The sequence below is a fragment of the Lissotriton vulgaris genome, chromosome 1_1, assembly GCF_964263255.1.
Source record: "Lissotriton vulgaris chromosome 1_1, aLisVul1.2, whole genome shotgun sequence".
NCBI lineage: Eukaryota > Metazoa > Chordata > Amphibia > Caudata > Salamandridae > Lissotriton > Lissotriton vulgaris.
In genome coordinates, this window is record NC_141685.1 from 2,100,539,833 (window position 1) to 2,100,559,839 (window position 20,007).

General features: G+C 42.5%; 1 protein-coding gene across 1 annotated transcript in view; it reads right to left on the reverse strand.

The window, feature by feature from the left end:
- The window catches only part of DYRK4 (dual specificity tyrosine phosphorylation regulated kinase 4), a 798,647-nt gene that overhangs the window by 58,540 nt on the left and 720,100 nt on the right, over positions 1–20,007 (reverse strand). Inside the window, exon 12 of the mRNA XM_086939068.1 lies at positions 2,215–2,387. Coding sequence (XP_086795194.1) covers positions 2,215–2,387 — 173 coding nt within the window. The remainder of the gene's footprint in view (positions 1–2,214; positions 2,388–20,007) is intronic.

The following is a 20,007-nucleotide window of genomic DNA, read 5'->3' on the forward strand; positions in this document are numbered from 1 at the left end:
AGAAAACAAGTCACCAGGCCTTTTGCATCTATGCACGCATGATCTGGTACAACATCCCTACATCCATCAAGACTGTCCCAACACAACTCCAATTTAGGAAAGAGCTGATGATTCACCTCTATGAAGAACATGACATCACAATTGATTAACCATCCACAGCTCAGGTTCTTCTCCTATTACTCATTGATTTTAAGCTTGCCATGTACAACAGTCCGCTGTCTTTTAACTAGATTTGTGCAGCAGAAATACCATATACATACATAGGTAGATGTTTCTAGGAATAGAAATCTGCAACAAAGCACACAAAAGGATTTTATTATGGGATCTTTACTTTGGGTCTGGCAAACATACATATTTGCATACTGCTAGTGTCTATGCGTTACACCTTACTTAAAGCTTTACATACTCCGAATCTGCCATGTGTACATTATCTTTGATATCAGTAGGGTAGTGAACCAAAAGACTTAAATTTGGAAATTGTATATCCTCGTCTGTAGTCCAAAGGTCCTGTACTTTAATGTACAAGGGTTTCCTGCACCAGAGCTTTCCACTTGCCTTTGTTCTGCAGTTCCTTTGTCTCTGCTCTTGTGTTCAAAGTTATGATAGCTCAGAGATGCCTGCATTTCTAGGAAATTAGGTCAGAGAAAAATAAGTTTATGAGCCATACTTGTGTCCTTATGTATCCCATGAGCAGCATCATACATATTACAGTGCAAACTTTGAGGCTAAACGCAGATGTGCAGTACATTTAACACTGAGAGAAACAGGTGTGTTGCATGGTCAACTTCCTTTTGTGTACATAGCCAAAGCGCAAAGTCATGATCCAGTGCTCAAAGGGTTGTGAAGTGGGAGACATGAATGCTCAATAATGCAGAAAACAGAGCACAGTTTCAGTCCAATGTCAAGTGGATAATACAGTTTTTAGGTATATCTACAAACAATTGTAACTGTCTGCAAAGAACTCATGTCACCACAAAACGTATAACATCACACAACACACCCCATACAAATATACATACAAATAAAGAACAGAAAGACGCTTTTAGTTAGCACCTATTCAGCTATTGGCTTGGTGTGTGAAGTCCCTGCAGTTGCTGGCTCCATGGGCTGTTCATTATCTTTTGTATCAGCTCACAGCATTTCAGTTTGCCCTACTGATGAGGCAATGTAGTTTAACTCTGTGGTTGCTCGCACACTCTTACCCTTCCACAATGAGCACCAGATCTTTAAGGAGTCCTGAAAAGCCACCCACATGACAGTCTTCCATGGACCTGCCCAGTAGGGCAGCACATCTCATCATGGACCACACATAGAGGACCTCTTCATAAGTGAATCAGCATCTTAGGTTCAATTTGCATACTAATCACAACTCAGCTATACCTACAATGTGTGATGGTCTTGTGTGTTAGTGTGGGGTGGTGGTGAGTTTTGCGGGACAGCTAAAACAATCTGTAGTATGACCTATAAGGAGGCATCAGAATTCACAAAGTGATTTTGGTTGGTGTGTGAAATTTAAACTTGTTCGCACATGTATCTCACGTGTATAAACTGGGCAGGTGAGCAGTAGGCCGCATATTCTGGACTACTCCTTTACCAAGTAGGACATAAAGCACTGCTGTGAACAATTCAGATCTCATTGTGCATCAACACAGACCGTAACACCATCATTCTTGCACTATTAGTATGGAAAGAAATGAAGAGATCATTTCAGAGGTAAGTCCTCTGAAATCCACTAGGAGGAAGCCTGGGATCCAGCTTTCACCTTTCCACTCACTTACGAGGTGATAGTCAATGCAAATGAAATTACTGATCAGACAGCCAATACTTCATCCTGCATGGAGTGCTGAGCTTTCTAGCACACCAATTTCCAAAAACGTACTTGACCTGTTTTATGATTTGGGACTTCTTTGTGATATATGATACAGCAGTTGCAGATCTGCAATGCTAGCTAATACTTAACATAAAGATGTGTGGTTATCGCTTCATGACTTTGGGACCTTAATAATTACTCCACCGTCATGTCCCTGCCCCCACATGCACACATAGAATAAGTCTCCTACCAGTAGCTCGTAAACTACTGTAGCTCTCAAGCTACCTGGCTGAATATCTCAAAATTCCAATTTAGCAGAATAATTTCAAGATGCACTTTACTTATATTGGACAATCTCTTAAAAATACAAGTTACGTGAACATCAAAAAACAAAACAACACTACCTGCCTTTACTGTATGAATTTCAATATCTTTGTATTTTGATGGCGATTGAAATGCTGAATAATTTGAAGCTTTTGTGGCATTTGTTTTAGTTTTTATCTTCCGTGCCTTCGTGCTATGTATCCATGCATGTTGCAGTGCTTCATTTGGAGTAATTCGCTCGTCAGGATTCCACCTGAGACCCAAACAAATACCAAACAATTATACAGATAATATAGCCGTGATAAACATATTGTTATATTCATAATATGGTATATAGATTTTTGACATCACAATACACTACAAAAACATTACAATAAAAACATATATGTAGGATTTTTGTTTTTAATACTTTATCTAGATTTTCATTACAGTACAACGTGGGTAATACAGAACATTTGCGTTCATACACACTACCTCCCAATCCAAAATGCTCTAAATAAAGAAACAGAATTAGTTTAAAACACAGGATGGGAGAGGAAAGAAAATACCATCAGAAATCATGCATAATACCCACTAAAACTGCACCACATGTAGCCATATTTACTGCAAGAAACTGGGGGGCATATTACCAAGCAATAGCGATAATTATCGCTATTGCTTGGTTAGCGGGAAAAAAATATCGCCGAGCACCGAGGATTTTTACCGCTGAGATACCTTGATATTATCAAGGTTTATCTCAAAAGCGGTAAAAATCCTGCGAAATGCATGAATATCGCTGGAATATTCATGCATTATCGTGACAATGCTCTTAGCCATGTTATCCACCTTCCATTGGATAACATGGCTAAGAACTGCTTTTAGCAGGCGTTAGCTTTTGGAGATATTCGCGCTTAGCGTGAATATTTCCAAAAGTTATTATTATTATTCTGAGTTTTATATAGCGCCTGGTTACCAGAAAGGCATCCCAGCGCTCACCAGGGAATGAAACTACAGAGTAATGCGGGGGTTTAAGCAGAAAACAGAAAAGTTTTTAAAAGCTTGCGGAACCGAATCAGACTGGCTTCCGAGCGAAGTTGTAGGGGAAGAGAATTCCACAGAGTGGCTACGTTTATAGAGAACCTTCTGCCACCAGTTCTTACTTTCTTCACCCTCCCAACCTGCAAAAGATGTTGGTGGTCAGACCGGAGAGAGCGGAGGGCTTTGTAGGGCTGAACCATCTTCCCCAGAATAGGTGGACCTGCCCCCTGCAGGACTTTATGAGCGATACAGAGTGACTTGAACTTCACCCTGTCCCTCACAGGGAGCCAATGCAGTGCCTTGAGCGCAGGGCGAGCAGATTGATGTCTGGGGATACCCGTCAGAAGCCTGGCGGCCGCATTCTGCACTTGCTGCAGTTTGTTCATGGTAGATTCTGGAGCACCCAGGAACAACGCGTTGCTGAAATCCAGCCGCGAGATGATAAGCCCCTGGATGAGAAGTCTCCTAGTGGCCGCTGGGAGCAGCGGTAGAATCTTCCGAGCCGAGCGGAGCAGGCCAAAGCACACGCCAGCAGTCTTTTTGGCATGGGTTTTAAACGACAGGTCCTGCTCAAGCCAGACCCCGAGGCTCTTAATCTCCTGCTTGGGGGTGGGTACAGGTCCAAGGCAGTCGGGCCAGCTGCTGGGAGACAGAGATGGAGAGGAGTTTCCCAGCAGCATCAGCTCCGTCTTGGAGCCGTTGAGCTTTAAAGCTGAGCTGCACATCCATGTGTAGATCTTCTCCAGACACGAGTGCAGCCGGTCAGGATGGTGAGCCGACTGGGAAAGGCCTACCACCAACTGAGTATCATCAGCATAACTGATGATTTTGATACCCAGTGGCAGTACCACGCTCTCCAGGGGGGCCATGTAGACGTTGAATAACGTAGGGCTCAATGAAGAGCCCTGTGGCACACCACACTGGAGAGGGATTGAAGATGATTTTTCAGGGCCTTCCCATACCTCGAATGTGCGACCTTCCAAGAAGGAAGCAAACCACTTGAGGGCCATAATAATAATAATAATAATAATAATATTAGCGACAGCTTGGTAATAGGGCGATAAAATTATCGCCGCATTAGCGGGAAAAAGTCCAGCTAATGCGGCGATAATGCCCTTGGTAATATGCCCCTAGGTTATTAATTGAAGTATTTGTTTAGTCCTAATGGCAACAAAAATGAAATTCAGAAAACAGGAGGGGTGCAGGCAAAAGGTTTTGGGGAAGACCACCCCAAGGATGTCTGGTCCAACATGTGTCCCCATCCCTAGATGAAAGTATGGAGAAGAACTCACCCTCAAGGGAGTTCTCATCACTAAGGCAGAAGACCCTGGAAAGATCATCAGCACTGGAGTGGCCATTCCCAGGATGGTGTTCCACCATAAAGTCCATTTCTCTGAGGGAGATGATCCACCTTAACATTTTGGGATTCTCATCCCTCATCTGCATTTGCCATATGAGGGGTAGGTGGTCTGTCTGAACCCAGAAGTGAGTCCCAAATATGTATTGTCTCAACATCTTCAGTTCCCAGACCACAGCAAAAGCCTTCCTCTCAATGGCACTCCACCTCAGTTCCCAGGGCAGTAGCCTCCTGCTGATGAAGGCTACAAGTTGGTTTAAACCCTCTTTGTTTAGCTGTGAGAGTACAGCCCTTATGCCATGCTGTCTGTCTGGACATTAATCCCTTTGGGGAAGTATAGGCCTTGAGTACTGGTGCTGTACACATGGCCTTCTTCAGGATATGAAAGACTTTCTGGCAGGTTCTGGTCCAGATCACCTTCTTGGACAGCTTTCTTCAAGTCAGATCAGTTAAGCTGGGGCAACAACGGTGCCATAGACCTTGAAAAACCTTCTTTAGTATCCAGTGAGGCCTAGGGAGGGGAGGCCCTAACCTCAGTTTGAATCAATGGGGGTGGGTTGGGGGAGGAGGGGAAGAGTACCAAGCCAGAATAATCTGAATCTTGGCTTGGAGGGGCTGCACCTTATCCCTACCAACTTGTTATCCTAGCTAGACCACAGATCCCTGCCCTATCTCACACTTGCTGGCTTTGAGAATCAGTCCTGCCTCCTGCAGGGCCTGAAGCACCTCCTGGAGGTAGAACAGGTTTGCCTCCCAGCTAGAGCTAAAGTCTATAATGTCAACAGGTAGGTCACTGAAAGTCTCCATCCCAGCCAGAACTAACCTCTGGAATGTGGCAAGGACATTCTTTAACCTAAAGTGCTTCACCCTGAATTAGAAGTGACCCTCTACGGTGGACAATGCAGACTTCCCCTTAGCCCCCTGAGTTAAGGACAATCTGCCAGTACGAAACATAATATAGGCACTTGGCTGCTCCCAAACTAGGAGCTCATCAGCGCCAGGGATGGGGTGAGTGTCAGTCTTTATGACTTAATTGAGTCCCCTATAGTCCACACAGAAACTGAGTTCTGGGATGGTGCTCAGTGGGGCAGTTTTGGGGACCAGCACCACTGGTCTAGTCCAAAGGCTATTGGAATTATCAATCACCCCTAACTGCAGCATCTTGGACACTTCCTCCTTGATGAGAGCTCCCACCTCGTAAGCCTGTAAATCCTATTTTTCACAGGCTTACTATCCTCAGTATCAATATCATGGGTAGACAGGTGAGTCAGCCAATGAGCTAGTGAGAATAGGGAGGTGAACTGCCCCAGAAAGTGGTGACAGTCCCTGGCGACAGTCCATCTGCTGCTCTTTGGTCAGTGTAGGGGAGTGATCAACACCTTCCATTGACCCATCCTGCTCTTTAGGAGATAGGATGTCAGAAAGAGGTTCACTCTCCTCTTCCACACCATCATCTGTCACCTAGAGAATTGGGACTTCATACCTCTAATTATTTTTTAATCTGTTTTATTATCATTTTTCCACAACATATACATGTTTATGCAAGACAATCTCCAGCATTGCATTACTGTTACAAGTAGGATTTTTTAGAGAGTGACGCTGAGTTCGTACATACAACCTTAGGATGGCCACCATGTATTCTGGTGACTTTTTAGTCACAGTTCCAGATAGAACTACAACATATGCGTCGCTGCAGCTGTCATACTGCAAGTCCGGAGGCATATTATGCAGAGTGTTACAGATCATACATCTCGTGTGAGTGCACAGATGTTATAGAGTAAACAAACAGTAACTAAGGAAAGAAACCAACCACAACAGCTAAGTTCAACTTCTAATTACACCTTTTCCACTTTACATTTATCCTTTAGTCCCCTCACCCCCCTCCCCATGATAACAACAGCCATCACCCCCTCTCCGCCCCATCCCTCGCTCCGCCAGCACACGTAGTGTCATCTCTGCTTAGTCAGTGGACAGTATAGATGCGCCTGTGTGGCGGGATAAGAGTGTACCCGACATATCGCCCATCTCAAGTTGCAGGGGTGCCTCCCTCAACAAGCGGCCGCTGCTCTAGGGTGTCCTCCATGCGCAAAAGACTCTGGAGCAGGCCCTTCCATTGCACTGCCATCGGCGTCTTATGCAAGCCCAGTATTTCCTCCCGTGTGATAGCAATTCCTTCTGCTGTAGCCCATGCTATGAGGGAATATCTACAAGCCCTTATGTGTGGTGGGGATTGCGACTTCCATCACTTCATTAAAAGGTGCTTGGCAATGACTAGCCCCAGGTCAAGCACACGAGAAGTGACTTTTGTAGTCGGCACCCTACTAAATTGGTGTAATATATAAGTGGGCCAATCGAATGGTATGCTGCGGCTAGTACATGCGTCTTATGTCTCACTGACAGCCCGCCAATAAATGTGCAGCACGTGACACCCCCACAGCATGTGCACTAGGCCAACCCCCACCTCTGTACAGCGGGGATAGTCTGTGTCCGCACGGTGAAAGTACCTATTGATCTTTTCAGGAGTGAGGACCGCCCTGGGGACTATTAATAATTGAATTGGACGGAACCTCATGTTTCTGGGGATTCTCTTAGGACTTTTCAATATCTTTTCCCACTTCCTATCCTCCAGTTGCCTCCCCAGCTCTTCTTACCACCATCGTCGAAGTGAGTCTAACTTTATCGCTGCATGTGTGCGAGGGATGCCGCAAACCACCAGATTAAATGTCAGCCGCGACCCTTTACGTGGAGGTATTGTATGGTGAGGTGTTGACTAGGCTCCTCCGTCATGTCCCCCCATCTAGAGGCCTGTGTGGTGATCAAGGAGCGGTGTCTTAAAAAATTTCCCCATGGCAACGCAGCTCTTCAGCAAGTGATTCAAATGGCAGAAGCATGCCATCCTGTACCAGATCTCCCAGAGTCTGCACGTTGGCATCGTGCCACTCCAGAAGGTCCAGGGACGTGAGCACCCCAGGCCCGCTGGGGGAGCCCACTAGTGGTAAGGCAGGCGCATAAGGAATCAGATCTTTGGTGATGTACAGGCAGCAACGGAAGCATTTGTAAGCCACCGCCAAGAGGAGGGGAGCCGGTGTGGGTAACTTAGCAGTGACTTCATACCTCTCATAATGGGGCTCAAGGAGATTGACATGCAACACCCTTACAGGGTTACTGGGGTCTTGAGGGCTACCATAAAAGTGACCTCCCATTACCTTTCCACCTCCTAAGGCCCTGGTCTTATAGGGACCTGGGCTTCACTGGTTTTATCACCTACACTTTTTGGCAAGACTGAAACTTGCCCAGAGTGGCCTATAGGTTATACCAGAGCTTTAGTACCAGGTGGAACTGGAGCTCTACTTCCTTCCAAATGGTGTGCTCCAAGACGTTTCCAAACATACAATCGACAGGCACGGCAGGACTCACAGCTATCCTCAAGGAGCCTGAGGTTCCCCTACTCAAAGGGAACCAGAGCCCCTGGGTAGTGACTCTCATGGTTGTCTGCTAAAACAAACTGGTGGAATGCACTAGGGATTACCTGCTCTAAGGACACTAAATACTGTTCAAACAGTAACAGGGCTTGAGCCAATTAAGGAAAATTAGTGTAGGGGTCATTAATATATCCCACATACAGTACCTTCATTCAACGTCCTTTATACCAACGCTATTAAAAATTACGACATGCAGAACTTTTTCACCGTATCTGTATTAAATCCATAACCATACATTTACAATTTCTTAATTTATCTGAAATCTTTCACTGGTTTCATAAAATAAAAGAAGGGGAAAAAGATGGTAGACACAAGGGACAGGAGAAATAAATATTAAACGATGGACCTATAGTGGGGGATAGAGAATTTACACCTATTAATAACATCTCCTCAAGAACTCTACACAAAGACAAAAGGATAATATACTGAGGACACCAGATGACACCTAACAGAAGTCATACTGGCTTTTGTGTCCCTCAGAGTCTCCGTACGCCCATTGATGGAGACCCACTAGCAAGTATTGGTAAGCATGTGGGCTTTTTTGCACAATCTCCTTGTCACCTACGGGCACTAGGGTAAGAGCTGCACTATCCTCCATGCTAACTGGAACAACCTCCTCCCCAATCGCTACAGTAGCTAACCCTGGTGTCTGCCCACCATTGGGGGCCTGCACTGTTGAGCTTTTGGGGTATTTGGTGTCTCCCTTGCTGTGTCCATATACATAAAACTCATAGGGGGTTGAATTTCCCTGACTTCCTTTCAGGGAACGCATCCTTCTTATGGTCAGGTTGGGAAGGGGTTTCCGCTCCCTCAGAACTCTTTTTGGTGCCTTTAGAGAACTCGTTTTTATTTTTGCCCCTCCACCCATTCTTCTATTGGGGACCCTGTCCACCCTTTTTGCCCAGCCTTTTAGGGATCTCAGAGAAACCTTTTTGGACACTGTGCTGTGGTGCTGCCCCAGAATCCTGCCTCCTGGGTAAGCTCCCTAGATAAAGAGAGTTGGCTGTCAATAAGTTGTTGGTGCAACTCTAAAAAGCAAGCACTGAGCCTATGCTCCCTTGAAATGAGGTCATACTGCCCATTGAAATCAGTAACCTTACTGCCTCTCACCCAACCACTCAGTGACTTACTGGAGTATTCATGGAAATCCACTCATGACTGATATGGCAGAATCTGGCTGTCCTAAATCTCAAGCAGTGCGTCTTTATGGTGAGCCCAAATTTGGTGAGAAGAAGGGCTTTCATGGGCCATACTTCATCTGGTCCCATACCTCTAGTGTGAGCAGTGTATCACTCCCGACTGTAGGATTGTGTTTCAGGAGACTTGACTCCTTTGGGACCCTATACATCCTCAGGGATACCTCATAGGCTGAAAATCATTTGTCAATATCATCCTGTCGAAACCCACGGACAGCATCTTATCAGTAGCACTAACCTGAGGTATCTGGCCCAACAGGAGAGATGCAAAATGAGAGACCTGCCATGCTCCTCAATGGTCAATGGAGTAGCCAACAAGTCACTCAGGGGGCACAGGGCCAACACTTAACAGGCGTGAGAAGCAGGGTTTGGCTGCAGGGCCTTTTTTCCTTTCAGTCCCAGAGGCACCCACTACTCCATGAGTGGACAACCTCCCTATTGTGCATGGCCTTCAACTATGTGCAGCAGAAGGTTGGCTGCAGGGACTGGTCTCTTAACAGGCTCCTTGCCCAACCCCCCACTAGTGGCCAAACCCTTGCTGCACAAGGTCACAGGCTTTTGTCTTTGTGTAGCCATATGTCATACCCTGCTGTACCCATGCCCCCATGGACATCGATCCTCCATGGATTGCCAACACACATTTTGTTTTTTATGTTTAATTGTTTTGCGTGAACTACGGTTCTTCCACTGAACTCAGAACTCAAGCTTCACCCTCATAGTGCAGCAGTACCATGCAAGTTTCCTCTGGGTAAAGACTGTCTCTTGTTCTCTATCCCACTGAAATGTAACCCCCTTCTTTGTATGTTCAACAATGTGTTTGACAATCATAGAAAAGTCTTGAATAAATTGTCAACAGAAATTGGACAAAACAATAAATATTTCAACTTCTATAACATTCTGAGGTAGATTCCAATCTGGCATGGATTGAACTTTGGATTCATCTATACTCATACTGTCAGCTGATATTCAGAATCCCAAGAAGCTAATTTCAGAACCTTCAAAAAGGCATTTTTTCAAGATTTACATGCAGCATTTGCAGTCCAAGTTAAGAAAGCATCTCCCTTAAATGTCTCCCGTCCTGCTGAATGCATGCTATCCAAATAAATGAGGATGCGATCAAGCTATGCTACCATAAAAGTCTCTAGGAGGCCTTGAAAGATGTCAATCATGAAATGCTGACATGCTGCAGGACATTACACAATTTAAAAGGCAATATTAAATACTCATAACGCCCCAACTGTGTATTGAAAGCAGTTTCCCATTTGTCTCACTCAATGCACATTGAATTGTACGCTCCTCTTAGGTCTAATATAGAGAAAACTTTAGCTCATTTGATTTGGTCCAAAAGCACGGATATGCAAAGGAGTGGGGAATGATTTCGAAGTGTGATGGAATTGAGTCAATACGCAGCTGGTAGTTTCCTTTTGCTTTTTGGGATAAAGAAAATGTGTTCCCTGTCGGTGATATTGAATGTCTCATCAACCTGTTGATGAGATTTTCTTCCAAATACTGTTTGAGAACCCCATACTTCTTGATCATTAAGGGGTAGATTCTTTCATGAGGAACTGAGGTGCCTGGAATCAAGTAAGCTCCACAATCATTCTTCTAGTGGGGTGGAAGTGTCTCCGCTCTTTCTTGCTAAACACATAAGCAATGTCACTATGTGCAGCAGTACGAAATTCTTCTATGTCTCTTTTCTTATCTGTTCTCCTGAGAGATGCTGTCATGCAAAGCAAGTAAGTCTCTGAACTTGTGTCTCCATAGGTCTTGGATAACAGTTCTGCCAAAACAACTTTGTAGCAAGAGAGATACTTGGAATCTTCCAATCAGTAACTGGATGATGGCTTAATGACCATGGTGTACCAGATCCACAGAAAAGAAAGGCGAGTTAATCAAATTGAAAGAAATGAGATCTACAAGGGATACTCATTACTGCTGATAATGTATCTTCTTTAACTGGTACCAAATACCAAAAGACAAGGAGGTCTCCTTATAAATCCAATTAGGGACAAGGAGAAGTGAGTATAAAAAGGAGCAAGTCCCTATGTTTAAAAGTTAGAAAGAAGCTATTTAGGCATCCACTAGTTACTTTAGAACCTATCAGTGCCACATTCTCACATATGATAGAATTATTTTTTTTTAAAATATAACAGGAATCACAACAAAATTAAGAAAAATTGTACAATTTATTCATACAATACAATATTTTGCACCAGAAAAGTGCCATACAATAAAGATAAAAAGTTAAAAGTGTGTCAATCCACACAAGGAGCAATAAAAATGCAAGTTGTCGACGCAGCGTTTCGGTATTTGTATTAACACCTTCATCAGGACAAAATTCTAATTAATAAAAGAAACATACAATTAGTTACATAAAACTTGTACATCTTTTTTTTAACATTATTTATTCCACTGACATACATTATTTACACTAAACAATGTCTAAACCTGATTAGAGCAGTACTATTGGACACTTTTCGGCACTCTCTATATATAGACACAGATGGTTCTAGGTTTTAATTATTGTGGAGCCAATATAATAAACAGGAATTGGCATATGGTGACAAACAAAAATAAAGAAAAACTCCCTAAACCTATGTTTGCCTTCAGACGAAATCAAACAATTAAAAATAGTCTAGTACATACATATAGAGAGGACACTGAAAAATTAAAACTAAGTATTAATAATGCACCCCTCCCAACGAGACCTTTCCGTGTGGGAACTGTTCCAATTGTGAGAATGTCATTAAAGGGGATTGCATCAATCATAATAACACGACACATAGAGTTAAATCTTTTATCAACTGTAGATCAAAAAATATTATATATTTTATCAGATGCCCGTGCAATCTAGTATATATAGGGGAAACCTCTCGTGAAATTCGTTTGCGAATTAATGAACATAAATCTGCCATTCGTACCAACAAAAGAGGGGCACCATTAACAGAACACTGGAAGGAAGCGCACCACAAAAGCAATGATCTCACTTGGTGTTGGCTAGAAATCATTCAGATGAACAATAGGGGTGGCAACATAGACTTGAAAAGGAAAAAGCGGGAGCAATTCTTCATGTCCTGCTTCAATTCAGTAAGAAAAGGCTTAAATAAAAGAGAGGATTGGGAACGCATCCTATAAAGTCTACAAACCTACCCAGGGTGACTGAGAGTGGATACCTTTTGTAGTATCAAAACTAAAAAGAATTATAACTGGGGAAAGTATTGACTTAAGCTAATATACATCCTCCTTGAATATTGGACACCTCTCATAATAAGTATAAACTGGTTTATAGTAAATCGTAGTCGAACTCTGTCTGCTGTCGACATGTTAATAAATGTAACAATAAAGTTGATTGATGAATTTCAATTATGTAAAGAAAAAGGTTGTTATAATGATTATTCTTAACTACAGCGAAATAGTGTCCAACAGGGTTCTGGTTTTATGATGTATAAAACAATAATAATACTGACCGTAACAAATTTTTAAGAAGCCTGCCGATGAAAATAATGTTAGTCCAATCAGAAAACTACTGGAGTAGTTCCCAGTACCCCCGAAAAAACGCGAGATCATACGCGCGTTGAGAGCCATTTGTCTTTATTCCATTACAATATGATACTCGTGAGAAGTGTATCCAAATAAGGAAGAAGGGATAACTATTTAATAAATTGAACTTACTTGAGCAGTTTCAAAAATATCTATGCTCCCGGCCCAGTTCATTAATTAATACAATTTTCAAACAAATTCATTTTACGTATGGGCCTAAATGGAAAGACACTAAATATAAATAAAAATAAGCAGGAGATATTGTCTAATACTTTTAAATAAAATTATGAGGGAGTATAAATATAAAATAAAGGACATTAAACTACTACAGTAGTTACCTATAAACGTCGCTTCGGAACTGACGTAATGATGAAAGGAATTCCCGTCCTAATTTCTCGCGGGCTTTACATGATCCTTTAGCCAGCGTTTCCGTGTGGATATAAAGACACCTTGCCTCACGAGTCCACTATCCTATTACGAACAAACGAGTGACAAGTGGAGCAGGGACGCCGGTTCTTACGACATAGGTAAGTGAACGCCAGGGATTATCGTGCACAGCTAGAGACACAGGAGAAAACTCCTTGTTTTTAGATATTATAATCATCACCTTAATACCTTTTTAACATTGCCGAATAGATATAGAAACTAATAGAATAGCGAAAAATTATTGAAAGTATGCTTTGAACATAATAACAATATAAACTAACACAGTGCATGATGGATTGTCTATTTCAATGGTAATACAGATACGGCAATCAGCATTTTATAGCCGATAACTGCAACCTTAGAAACCACTTTAGAGATTATAGCGTAGCTCGTGTTGTATACATATAGGTTTCAAAGAACACTATATGGAAATAAAAATGTGTACTCCATCCATTTATTACTATATACGAGGTCAAGCTAGCAAGACAACAAATATTGTCAGTACTTACAAGGGACTAGAGAAATTATGTTTACTCTTTATCGCCGTGAGACAAATATAAATTGAATACACGGCGTCCCCATGATATAGGTTGATAATATTGCATATAAACTAACTATCCTTCATAAATTGGAAACTGAAGAGATTAGCTTTATTCTCATACGAATCTATTTAATTTTGCCCCATATAGCTGGTTAATTAAAATATGCCACCTAAAAAAGACAAAACAGAAACAAGAAAGCAGCGCGATTATCAGGATATCCAGTCATGCGCATCTCCCAAGGTTTAAATCTATAACAGTGGGTAAGTTGATTTAAAGGTCATTCGTATAATTAATCGAAAAAGTACAATTAGGACCTATAGATAAAACTTATTTATTAGTTTTTAAACAGGGACGAATTATTAATCACCATACTTCGGTGGCTCCCTTGTCCTCAAAAAAGAACGCATATATCAAGAAGGTTGACGGTAACCTTTCTAATGTAAAGAGACGATGAAAGCACAATATGCCAATCATTAAGAGTTGAGATAACAGATTGGTAATTATTTATTTAAAAGGGTTTACAATTCGAAAATTATAACCAGAGTACTGCAAACTAGCAGAGACACCTAACCCAACGAAGAGAAGATGGGCAGAATATGAAACAATCCTCAAATTGACCACAGAGGTTGAATAATTCCACTTTTTAATAAGGTATGCGTACCAGAAATCCATTTTCTTGATACAACAAGTTAATGTTTGTCTCAAATAGTTTTTGTATGTTTATAATGGCTCCACAATCATTAAAACCTAGAACCATCTGTGTCTATATATAGAGAGTGCCGAAAAGTGTCCAATAGTACTGCTATAATCATGTTTAGACAATGTTTAGTGTAAATAATGTATGTCAGTGGAATAAATAATGTTAAAAAAAGATGTACAAGTTTTATGTAACTAATTGTATGTTTCTTTTATTAATTAGAATTTTGTCCTGATGAAGGTGTTAATACAAATACCGAAACGCTGCGTCGACAACTTTTATTGCTCCTTGTGTGGATTGACACACTTTTAACTTTTTATCTTTATTGTATGGCACTTTTCTGGTGCAAAATATTGTATTGTATGAATAAATTGTAAAATTTTTCTTAATTTTGTTGTGATTCCTGTTATATTTGTTTTAAAAACAATTCTATCATAAGTGAGAATGTGGCACTGATGGGTTCTTGAGTAACTAGTGGATGCCTAAATAGCTTCTTTTTAACTTTGAAACATAGGAACTTGCTCCTTTTTATACTCTCTTCTTTAACTGGGACTGTAGTCAGGGTGGTGCCATTTATTCCCTTATTTTCCATGGTTACTTCTTTTGGTCAAAATGGAATATGATGTTGGACTTTAAAAGTTAGGTCCATAAAGAAACGTGATGCTCCTGATCTTACCAGGGTATACATCAGTAGCAGTCCTATAGATGTTGCCAACAGGATCTAAAGGAAAAAATGTGACGAGTCACCCATAGACTCAAGTATTAATTGAGCTTGCCTTAAGTCTGCCTTCTAAGGAAAATAATATTTGTTTCCCGACAAATTAGGACACTGATGACCAAATGGCCAGGACTTCTACAGTACATAGGTTATTCCTTCAATGACGTTCCCTTGCTTCCACTGAAAAATATCTTCTGGCTGAGCCCACTTGCATGGTCTCCTCTTCTTTCACATCCTTAACATATTCCGATGGACCTCTGTAACTGAGTGTCCAACTGGAGCATTAAATCAATCAGGGCTGGGATATTGGTCTATTGAAAAGCCATAAGCTAGAAGGCATATTTCAGTTTTCAAGTCTTTATAAAATGCAGTCACTACTGCCTCATCCACTCCTGCAGTCTTGGCAGTCAGTTGTTGGAGGTGATGGATATATGGGACCAACTACGGATTTCCATGTTTCAGAGTGAGTAGGTTGGTATGTGCTCATTGAACAGCATATTCATTTTAAAAAAATGCCTCTAATATTTGTCATTGTAAGAAACGGGATTGATAATTTGAAAGGGTGACGACTCACCACAAGGAATAACCCTCAATGTCACTAAATTAACCTGATCTCAACCCCCTCGTAGCTATGGCACAGAACAGACCAGCATAACTTAGGGAGCTGTCCCTCATCACTGCCATGTACCTGAGACCGTTCTGCAAAGAGCTACACTTAGACAAGCTTGCACATCTGATCTTATTAGGCTGTGCATTAAACCACGTCCTGAAGTGTGTTGTCACAGCTAACGCCAACACCCTGTTTGCTTTCCTCCTCTGTTTTATTATGTGACACATGGCTGATCAATACAGCCAATTTGAGGTGATCGTCAGCCATTATCAAATGTTTCTCTGGAGTGGCTGGTCCCTTCCCCTTTTTGAAGCAACGGAATTCATGGCTTTAGCACTTGATCACATGTACTTCTTCCCCAGTTCCAATACAGCGTGTCGAAAGGACAGTTCCTTCCCTATCCTGCCAGTTTTTGAAATGCAGCACTGGGCACCAGATCACAAAGGAGTTTATCTGACTAAGTTCATCTGGGGACTAGGTTGAATTAGCTATTCTTCAAGCGACCGAGCCTGTCCTTCACCTGTAGCTTGCATGGCCAGCAGCTTAGATTCAAGGGGGTTGTTTGGGGTATGGAATGGAATGGAATGAGAATTTGTAGAGCGCGATGGCTACCCAGGGGCGTCCCATGTATTCTAGGATTGGTAGTGGAGTCTGGGATTCTTGAGTCGGCGCTGTGTCCCTTTTATGTCGAGCCTAGGCAGAGTGCATCCTCTGTCTGCAGGACCTGCTGTAAGCATTACACAGAGTGTAATCCTGCCTGCTATTTAGCATTATATCACTCCTACGTCACTCTTCTTTATTGCCTGCTAAATTGTTGAGGCAGCGGATACCTCACTTCCGGTCAAAGTTAAGGAGCACCGGCCAAGCACAGCCTCCTTACGCTTACTTTCTTCAGATGTTCTTTTACAGAACTTTTTTCTTAAAAGGTTACAGTAGTCGCTGCTTCCGTCCCCTGCCACCACCTTCCTACAATTTATTGTGAGGCATATTTTCTACATAGTTCACAGGCTCTGTTATTTCACAAATAACATACACGTTTACACCCACCACTATTGGTTAGTGGGACGGAGCTTGTTTTGAACTTCTTTTTACAGGGCAGCCATGAACATAAGTTAAACATGCACGAGTGCTTTTTAGTTTGTTCTGCCTCCTTAGAGTGTGTTACACTAAAAATGCAGTGTGTTGCATTCTGCTTGAATGGCTGTCTAGCTGCAACAAAACTGAGACGATTTGGAGAAACATTTCTGCGATGTTGTGCACTAATCGGTTGCAGCCCTCCTGACAGAACCAAATCCTTCCCTGGCCCTTTCAACCTGCCTGGTCTGTCACATGTCTGAAGGGTGCTCTCCCTCCATAACAGCCCGGTGCTCCTAACAGTCCTTTATCTGTGTCTGTTAACATTGACATGGCTGACATGAAAACATTCTTTTAAAAAGCTTGAGCTACTGAAAACACAGATCAAAGTCAGATCATACAAAACAAATATGTCGAAAAAACTAGGATTGATAAACATTTTGTTATTTCACATCAAATTGTTGTCAGATTTATGCTCAATTTAGTGAAATAACTTCTGCTCAAGAACCAGAACGACTAAAGCTTACCATTCTAAGATGACCAATGTCACTTTGCAAGAATGTAAAGGATGAATCTGTCTCCATGGTGTGGGACAGCCGCGACTTGGAACATTGCTTGGGGGGAAGCGGAAGATCTGTTGGCTTCACATGTTGGAGGCATCACCAGATTTATGATGGTGATTTTTCACAGTCGGACCGGAAATTGGGGTTCTGCTGCTGGGAAGATGGCGGGTATAGTTAAAAGAGACCCAGTGGTGGATTGATCCCTGCGCTCTGTCTTTGGTAAGTGATTGACCTAGGGAATGCGGCCGAGGCACACTATGGGGAAGGCGGCAGCGATATGGAGACTGAATGAAGCCCAGTGATTACCTTGAATATGAAACTACCAACTGGGATAGACAGCCTGCTGTAGCTAATGACCAATATTTAATCATTAGTCTTTTACCCAGAAGTAAGTGCTCACATCGCACATGCTTCTTCAGCGCATCGAGCTCCTGTTAATAGGCGAATTGATTTTGGTTTGCCTATGTGTGACATTTGCAAATTCTTAATGTAGTTATGTGTGACCTTTCACCAACTTATATGTGACACTTGAGTGACACATTAACACAAGTAAAAAACTGCAGTTATGAATATGCAATGCAATCAATTTCTGAAAAATCTTTGTGCAAAATAAATGGCTTTAAAACCCATCAATGATTTGTAAGTATGCAGGCATGACTTTTGGGAGTGCTTAGACAGTTTGGCCTATTCCCTGCGGTGGGGTTAGACCATCTCTCTCTTCACTGGTGCATGTAACTAAAACACTGCAAGTTACAGAGTAAACTAGGTATATATTGAGAGAATCAATGCTGTTAACCCCTCCAATGCTCATGACGGAGCCACTCCGTCATGAGCATCGGCTGAGCTGTGCTCATGACGGAGCGGTTCCGTCATGGCCCTGCCACCGCGCCTGCGCGGCGCGTTCTATTGAGCGGGCGGGGCCATGACGGAACCGCTCCGTCACGAGCACAGCTCAACCGCGGCTCATGACGGAGCGGCTCAGTCACAGCATGCGGCCGACGCTCGCCCCCCCCCCCCTAGCGCTGCGGCGCCGCAGCGAAGGGGTTAAGCACCATCAAATGTAAACATCTTAGAGCTACAGTTACCTTAACAATAAGAAAAGAATAGCACTGCTTTGGCTACATATTTAATACATATGTATCATCATCCTGAGCTTGGAAAGATAAAAAATGTAAGGCTTAATGTTACAACTACACATAACAACCAGCCACACAAAAATAAGTTAATATTTTCCAACAACTGGAGGCAAATAAGAACAAGTTAATTATGTTACACCACCATCTTGGTAAAAATATCACTCTCACTCCTAACACAAAGGATATTTCGCAGGACATTTCTCAGAAGAATGCATTTCAATCACGGCTCAACCACTAAGTATTACAGTGAACACCATGCACATAGCATGCACATAGCACCTTGCATCACACAGCTCTTGTGCACATGTAATAAGTCACTCAATTCCACAGGTCTGTCTTTTGTTGAGTGTCATTTAAAACAGACTCAAAATGTGTTCAATAGCAAGTGTGATATTTAGCTAGCCTGGTTACAAAGCATTGCATTCAGGATACCAGTAATGCTTTCAAGCCATGGTGCGTACAAACCAGGCACCTCCCACACATGTCACTTTATGCAGCATCCCTTGATTTTTCTATACCAGTGGCAGGATGTAATTTAAGTTCAAAGAAGAACGGGCCCAATTCACAGAACTATCTTAAGACAAAATCCTAAACTTACTACTGTTGGTATTCACAGAATGCACTTACTACTTTTGGTATTCACAGAATAGATTTACAACTACTAACTTTATATCTGGCTCGGAGGCGGAGCTTCCAGCCCAGAGGCGGAGCTTCTGGCCCGGAGGTGGAGATTTTGGCAATGGCTAAATATCCGCCACCAGCCGGAATCCCCACCTCTGGGCTGGAAGCTCCGCCTCTGGACGGGAAGCTCCGCCCCTGGGCCAGAAGCTCCGCCTCTGGGCCAGAAGCTCCAGCTCCAGTGCGGACGTCAAGTTAGTAGTCGTAAATCCATTCTGTGAATACCAAAAGTAGTAAGTGCATTCTGTGAATACCAAAAGTAGTAAGTGCAATCTGTGAATATCAAAAGTAGTAAGTTTTGGATTTTGTCTTAAGTTAATTCTGTAAATCAGGCCCTATGTCTCTGTTAACTAAATGCGACAGACAGGGGCTCTCTGCCTATAGCTGGAATCACTGCCCTGTGCAAATTTATGTTCAGCTTTTTCTAAAAACGTGCATTTCATAGATAAAATAATGCAAAATCACACAACATGGAAAAAGCAAGAAATATTGTGATATACATAACAGCTATTAAAGGTGTTTTTACTTAAATGGCAACATTTAGGTTCCTACAGGTAATTGTAGTGACCTGCTGGTCACTGTGCTAGTCTTTCCTTGTAGCAGCCACTCCTTGAAGGCAGGCTTACACTCCACCACACCCATCCAACACATGCATCACTGGACATGTGACCCTGATAATAAAAAGGGCCTCTGGGCACACATGCCCTGGGCCAGTTCAACTAACAATAATCTAGTGTCTGTGTCCTGATTCTATATGCATGGGTGCCTGGGGGCCCAATCACATTACAGCGGCAACGAGCGGGGAGAGAGCAGCCCGTGTTGAGGGCACACCCTGCC